At 30.3% G+C, this 7910-nt stretch overlaps 1 protein-coding gene across 2 annotated transcripts in view; it reads left to right on the forward strand.

Moving 5' to 3' along the window:
• The window catches only part of LOC134236003 (adhesion G protein-coupled receptor B1-like), a 33093-nt gene extending 25342 nt beyond the window's left edge, over positions 1-7751 (forward strand). Inside the window, exons 23-34 of one of the 2 annotated variants that reach the window (XM_062718177.1) lie at positions 1611-1663; positions 1887-1995; positions 2364-2467; positions 2586-2688; positions 2898-3075; positions 3238-3307; positions 5291-5357; positions 5478-5563; positions 5861-5987; positions 6204-6245; positions 6417-6551; positions 7694-7751. In XM_062718177.1, coding sequence (XP_062574161.1) covers positions 1611-1663; positions 1887-1995; positions 2364-2467; positions 2586-2688; positions 2898-3075; positions 3238-3307; positions 5291-5357; positions 5478-5563; positions 5861-5987; positions 6204-6245; positions 6417-6551; positions 7694-7702 — 1083 coding nt within the window. In that variant the 3' untranslated portion in view covers positions 7703-7751. Of the gene's footprint in view, positions 1-1610; positions 1664-1886; positions 1996-2363; positions 2468-2585; positions 2689-2897; positions 3076-3237; positions 3308-5290; positions 5358-5477; positions 5564-5860; positions 5988-6203; positions 6246-6416; positions 6576-7693 lie in introns of those variants that run through there. The other variant, XM_062718178.1, reaches the window with a different exon arrangement.
• Positions 7752-7910: the final 159 nt, after the last annotated feature.

The raw sequence follows: 7910 nt of genomic DNA on the forward strand, positions 1-7910 counted from the left end.
AGTCATTAACAAAAATATCCTCTAACTTTCATGGCATATTTGAACATTTTTTCATGAATAAAAAAAGCAAAAAATTGTAATTTATTTCCTGCAAAACGAACTAGAATTAAGCAGTTTGGGTATTTTTCGAAATTCAATGTATAAGACGTCATTTGAATTGCCATTTTGAGCTAATTAACACATTTCAAATTTAATAACTAAATTTTCCGATTGAAAGTGATCAAATTAGTGTTCTATTATCATGTTAAATAGTTGTACTACGCTCAGTAAAATATTCACAAATCCTTTCTACTATGTAAACGACATTATGAATTAAATAATTTGAAGGAAAATATGAATATACGCTATTTTGAATCGCCATTTTGACTTTTAACTTACAGCTGCACCATCATTCAATTGTAGAATAGTGAGATGTAGAGGAAAAATCTGCAGGGTATGGATATTTGCAAATGTAGAATCCTGAACAAAAAAGAATATAGAAACAATACACAACAAAATTAGAGAAAATTCGAATTAAGTTTAGAAACTACTAAACTTTCTGAGTTAAACTAATATTGACAGCATTCTATTATCATTGTTATAGTTTTCTTACACTCAGTTAGAATTTCACTCATTACTTCTCCATTTTGAATGACATTAAGAGAAAATTAGAAAAATGGGATGTCCGCCATTTTGAATCGCCAATTTGACCTCTGTAACGCCATTTTCATGAAGGCCAGCATATTTTTCCGGATTCAACATACTCGAAATAGGTTAAAAACTATGCTGGACTAAATAATAATTATTTGCCGTTAGAAGTTATTTCTAGCCTTCTTTTTAAAAATCAGGACCAGACTATAAGATTTTTCTGGCCCGCCTAATTTTAGTAATTTTGTAGGACACGCATGTGCAAGAGTACAGTGATATTCGATTTTCTTTACATAAATATTTCAATTTGTTATGCATTCATTTTCATATTCAGAATTTGAACAGCAGGTTTATTGTTGACTTACCTAGATCAAATAAAAAAGAACGGAATAGGTTTTCTTTATTCCTTTCAGACAATTTGATATAAATTTGCTTAAATTTCATAAAATTCTTCTCAATCTTTTCTGGTTGTTCTAGCATACTTTGTGATAAATAATTTTTTTCAGTGACATTGACCTTGCATACTCGACTCTGATTATGCTTTTTGAAAACTCAACATGTTTTAATCACTGGTGTCATAGTCATATAGCTAGACCTATGTTAATTTTAAGTGTGAACTGGTTTCTACCGATCGACGAAAGTATAAGTTATTAGAAGATATAACAATATCTTATTCAAAGTGACCTACCACTTTGAACAAATGAGCTCATCAAGAAAAATAGCATAAACCTTATTCAGGAAAACTGTTTGTTATGTAGGCTTTGTCGAATTCGATTATCTTTTGAATACGTTTTGAAACTCAAACTGATATAAATAATATAAAATTTCTGCTGTTATTGTCAAATATAAAGACTTGGGTACAATCTGCACAAAATGAACAGTTGATTTTCATATTGGTTCGCCTAGAATCTAAATATTGTGTATAGGAAAATCTGTTTTAAATAATGTATATCTAATGTATATTGGTATACTCATCTGTCTAGAACGAAAGTGCTGACGTTCAAGCAGCGTGTGTGTCTTGGGACTTTACAACAAAGTAAGTCTTTGATTCTTCTTAACTACAAAAGACACATACTTCTAAAGTGGAAATCTCTGAATTGTCTTTCTACACTAGGAAAATGAATGTAAAAAAATAAGCCATTTACCAACAAATATTTTCTAACGATAAGTTTCGCTTTTCCTTTTGTCTTTGCAAAATGTATTTTATAGAAGATTGATTTATTCGATTTTGTTAATAATAAGATTTTTGTTTTAAAAAGTAAATGGTCCGAAGAAGGCTGCAAAGTAAACTCCACCAACAACAAGAGAACAGTCTGCCAGTGTAACCATCTTACTAATTTTGCCATTCTGATGAGACCATACACGCCTGTAAGAAAATTAGTAATTAAATTTATATTAAAAAAACGGGTCTTAGTAAAAGCATATGAAGTTCTAAATGCAAGTTTTCGAAATTTTATGAAACTATGTTGGAAAATTAAACTCCAAGCTTACAAGAAGGTCAAGAAGAGGTTTATATTGATACCTTTACTCCACTGGCAAAATATTAAAAAACAAAATTAGATTTTCTCGTGTCGGTAACGTAAACATTTAAGAATACTAAGTTAAGTTTTAGCAATTTTACCAGTTGTAGATTTACATAAAGTTAACACATATTGGCTGAGTTCTGTTGTGCAAAATATGATTGTGTTCTAGATGTACATTTCATTCAACTTTCATTTACAATAATTATTTTGTAGGAAAAAGAAGACAGAGTGTCATTGAAGACATTTTCTCTCGTTGGTGTTATTATATCCATTGCTTTCACAGTGTTAACGTTTGTGATATTTATTCTGACATGGAAGTACGCATTTTATGTGATTTTTTAAAGTTCTAAAATTTAATCTGAATTTTGATCTGTAAGGGAAACTTATATTAAATGAAAAGTAAATTTTAAATGAAATCAATGCGTTTATTTTCAGACAAATAAAGAGTGATCAAAATATAATGTTGCTTAATCTCTGTGGATCGCTTGTGATGTCCTATATTGTCTTCATCGCTGCTGTAGAAAAGACAGAAAATGAGGTGAACAAAGCTTTATAGCAACAAAAGTGTTAAGTATTGTTTGAAAAACCTTACTGTAAGATTTTCCATATGTATACTATTTTCTATACTTTATCAAAACGATGTGTCCAAAAACCAGGAAACAGTTTGACTGTCGTTGAAAAGAAAATAATAAATATATATCACAGATTTGAAAACATGAATAAGTCAGGTATTTGATATGCTTACAGGGTGTTTGTATTTTCATCACGGCTCTTATCCATTATCTTTTCTTGGTGACCTTTTTCTGTATGCTGAGTATGGGTATCTACTACTGTATGAGTATTACAGTGACATTCTACGCCATGTATGTAGCCAACAACTTCAAGTCCAAATCCCGAGTGCAGTGGTTCCTTTTGGGATCATGGGGTGAGATATGATTTTGTTTTTGGACATGTTATGCCTCAGTATATATTGATTAGTTTCTAGTATTTAAACAGTTCAAGCATGTTTATAAGAAACAGTGTCATCATATATTTCAATATATAGTTCATATTTATATTAATATAAAATATAAAATGTTCTTTTTAGGTATTCCACTGATCATTGCAGCAATTACTTTAGGAGCTTTCTGGGAGAATGGCTACCACCTTAAACACTAGTAAGTTGTGCCAACGAAGAAATAAGTAGTAATAAGTATTAAGAGCCATTCTCTGTAATGATTTGAAATTTTATATAGGAGCTGTGGCACGCATAGTCTCAGAATTTCTCCAAACTCTCTATGATAAAAGTCATTGATACCCTAAACTGAAATCAGGCAAAAATTGGTTGCTATGTTGTATAGTTACCATGGCAACATGTCTTAAAGTTCGAAAAATGGTATTTTTTAACATGTTTAGAGCCCCATAGTTAACATTTGCGGCAAAGCAAACAATTGGCAATGACTGTTTCAAATAGTTGAAGGTCAGATGTCTCAAATGCATGATAAACATGTTTAGTAAATCAACTACTACATACGTTTCTATGGTAACAAAGTATTCAAAAGTAAAAAAAATATTCATTGAATTTTATAAAGTCATACACGTAAAAATAAAAAGCAATTATAGGATGAAGTGTTACCAAATAATAGAAAAAAAAGCCTTGAAACATATACCAAGAACAAAATATAAAATTTCATTTTGGTTGGCAATGGTTGCCAAGGTTTTTATACCACAGAGAGCCTTCAAAGTAACACTCTGTGTAATTAAATCTGATCCTATCTTTTAAAAAAAAGCACATTTCCTCATAACTAATGATCAATTTTATAAGATGTCGGTGTGCTCCAAGTTTTCCCATTTGAAAAAATTGAGATTAGATTCTTTAAATAGAGCGTTGCTATGGAAATAAGCAGAAAATATATGCTTAAAAACCTGAAAAAATATTTTCTTTTCCTTGGATACGTACCCTTAAATGTAGATTCCCAAAACTTTTATGATTGATATTTATTAACAGCTAACTTGACTTTTAATTTTGACTATCATCCAATCTCTAAGTGGATGCAAGAAGTTGGTACACAGGGTTTAATATTGATATAAAGTTCACAAAATCGAACATTTTCCGTTCTTGGTAACCATAGCAACAGTGTTGTTTTATTCATCAAATTTTATCAATATATGATATTGAACGTCAGTTCTAACAGATAAGTACTATTCAAGCTGAGTCCTTTAATTTGTTTCTTGATTAAATGGCAATTTAATTCTTAATGCAGCGAAAAATAATTCACTTTTAAGCACTGGTACTTTGTTTCCATGGTTACACTGCAAAGTAGCAATTATACCCAATTTTTCTTATGGTTTTGGTGTTGCAAGGTCCTAAGGATGCATATTTGCCAGTCTTGAATTTTCATGTTTTTCCTCAAGACAGTAGGATTAACCCAATCTTAGTTACTGGTTTTGCATGGTTACACTGTGTTACCATGGCAACCATAAAAGTTATTTATAGAATAATATTGCTTATACTTATATACTTAAGGTCAAACATTTTCATTGTTTTTCTTAAGCCGTTGATTGAGTTTGAGCATGTAACACCTACCATTAGTGAATACGGAGTGTTTTTCAGCATATTTCAGCATTTTAAATGTATTCCAAAAGTACCCTTGGTTACCATTTACTTAGAGATATAATCTAAACAGTTTCTTTACAGTATAAGTGACGTCAAGGTGTCATGTTTTTGTGAGAATGGTTTGTTTGCTTTTTCTAGTTTTTATTAAGCCACAGTCAAGATTTAAAGTGGCTTAAAATCTCGATTTTTTAAACTTTTCCGGCTGTTGCCATAGCAACCGAGACACATAGCAACAAAATTTTGTTTGATATTTGTTTCTGGTGACAAGTACTAAGCATGGGTGAAGTTTCATCAAAATCGGTGACCATGCGTGGCAACGAAGTTTAAGTGGTTACAGAGAATGGCTATTAATTGTGCTAAGTTAAATCTAATACTATAAATGAAGCTTAAGATTTTATCAGTTCCTCCATTATTTATATGTAATTAGATTCTAACAAAAATAAAGAGGCATAAAATTGACTTTCTGTAAAACGAATCTTTGATAAATTCATTTAAACGCATATTTTATTTTTCTTTAAAATAACCCACTTATGAATCATTTCAGCTGCTGGCTGTCCATGGAAAGTGGTTCCCTATTTTTCTTCATTGTTCCAGTTTGTCTAATTGCCGTGGTAAGGAGTATCATTTGAAGTAAAATGTATTATTTGCTTTTAAGATAAGCATTACCAACGAATAGGTGCAAACAAATTGGTCGCTGGCAAATTTGTAATAAAAGATGTATTATTTCTTAGATTAATATAATGATAATGGTGTCCCTGATTCGAGTGCTATGTGCCTCCAACGCGATGACAAAGTCTTCACTTCAGAAAAAGGCCGCGTATGTAGCTACAATTCTAAATGCATTGTAATACTTTCAAGAAGAAAAAAATTACTTAAAAATAATTTTTCATCAGACTAAATGTGAACCTAAGACCAAGCATAATACACTTTCCTATATTTAAATTCTTTTTATAGGCATTATCATATGCATATTCAAGAACAAATCTTTCAAAATAATTTTTTATCAGATCACACGTGAACTTTAAAGGAATAATATATATACTTTCCTTTACTCAGATTTCCTTTATCAAGGTGGTAAGATAATGATCTTATAGATGCTTTGTTATACCAACAGGTCTGGATTGCGGTCTCTTGGTACCCTTTTACCCGTACTAGGTGTTACCTGGATATTCGGAGTCTTAGCTGTAAACGAAAGTGCTGAAATATTTCAATATATTTTCATCATAGCCAACTCCTTACAGGTTTGTTATGCTAATAAAAGAATGTATTTTTTTAAGAAAAGAAATTTGATTTTTTTAATTAAAGTTAGTTAAAATTAAATGTGATTATCAAATGAAAATATACTAAGAGTATAATTATATATAAAAAAGCCAAGCCCATTGTCTGACTAAAGAAACTCTTCAGCACTAAAGTAATCTTTCTGAAACAGAGAATATTGATATTAGATTATTTTACAGGGTTTTTGTATATTCATTTCACACGTGCTAATGAACAAAAAGGTAAGAAGAAAACGTTATTATACATTGTACTCATATTATGCAGGCACTTAACGCTTATCGAAAACTGAACATGTGTAGCAAAAACAAATTCATTTGACTTGCAAAACTATATGTTTCTCTGACACAAGTAAAGTTAGATTCTAAGCACTACATTTCTTGTTAAACTTTTAGCTGATGATGGGTATAAAGACAAAGTACCCATCTCTGAATGGACTGAGAATATTCACAGAATCCAGTAAAAAGGAAACTTCTTCTGTGTCAAGATCACATTGGTCAAGGTCAGAGACTCCATTGGTGAAACCCAAGGTAAAATAACAAAAATCCATTTTCTTCTTGTAAATTTAAGTTTAAGATATTAATTAAGTCTTTGTCTTCAGTATATAACTGAAACCATTTTTTTGAATTAAAAAAAAATTAAAGGGTTATTGAACTTATTCAAATTAACGCCTGTCCTATAAGTGTTCAATATCTATCATTCAGATAACCCTACCGAGCGTTATGATTTTCTTTTTAAGGTTTTATTGGGTGTAATGCAAACTAAATGTTTAATAAATGTAAGATTTGTCCATAAAAAAAAATAAACATTAAAAAGATTATTTTAAAAGACGATATTTGTAGTTTAACGTACATTGTTTTGATATATTCTTGAACTCAAAAGATATTGGTAGCACGGAGCCGCACACATCTGTTTCATAATTGGACATTTATTAAAAAAAATTGTTTATTGCAACTTAAGTTTGAATAAACTATGATAAACAGATGACATCTGCATGTATATTGCCAATGTCCTTTATTCATGAAGCGATGCACTATTATTTTCTGCAAATAGAGTTTATCCCCTAGTTAATTCTGTTCGATAGAGCATACAATTTATGGAACGAATAATAAGCTATAAACAAATTACTTGATGTAACAAAAATATCAACATTCGTTGTTTGAGTGAATATTTAAGGAATCACACAGACTTGTCACGTAGGCATATTTCATGAAGCGCGCTAGCGCTTCATGAAAAATATGCCTATGTGCAAGTCTGTGTGATTCACACACCAATAATTCACACTAAACTGAAAAACATTCCTTATATTTACATTTTACCTGTTTGGGGGCAACTAAAATATACTCAATATTTGAATTTCTCGCTGCCCTATATTGTTGCATTTTACTAACGTCGCTGCAGTCCCATTGTGACGTCACGTTAACGCACGTTTCTCCGTGTATATTTCTACGCGTGAGTATACACGAAAATGTTTTTCAAATCAATTTCACAGTAAGCTTACTAGAAAAACACAGCAAATGTAAATATTTAAATATGTCGATAGCATGATCTTCTTTGCAAATACATTATAGCATTACCTGGAAAGTTAACTGACATTTTTCGTACAAACTGTCAGGTTATTATTCTCCACACTTTTTGACGTTTAATTTTGTGATATTTTTTCGCTTCACAGAGTTTATAACTTATTCCACTTGTACGTATGAAATAGACTTAATCTAAGGAATTATTCTTGCATATTTTAATTTAACATGTATATTTTTCTGTGTTTATGAGATTTATAGTTATCTGTCCATGTTAAAAATAAAAACTGTTACATGAGATTATTATGCATTATAACGTATTTTATTCCTCATAGATTTCAAATGATTTATGCACAATTTACTCGTATT

Source organism: Saccostrea cucullata, unplaced genomic scaffold (genome assembly GCF_032062105.1).
Source record: "Saccostrea cucullata isolate Sc308-1 unplaced genomic scaffold, CSIRO_AGI_Scuc_v1 ctg5779, whole genome shotgun sequence".
NCBI lineage: Eukaryota > Metazoa > Mollusca > Bivalvia > Ostreida > Ostreidae > Saccostrea > Saccostrea cuccullata.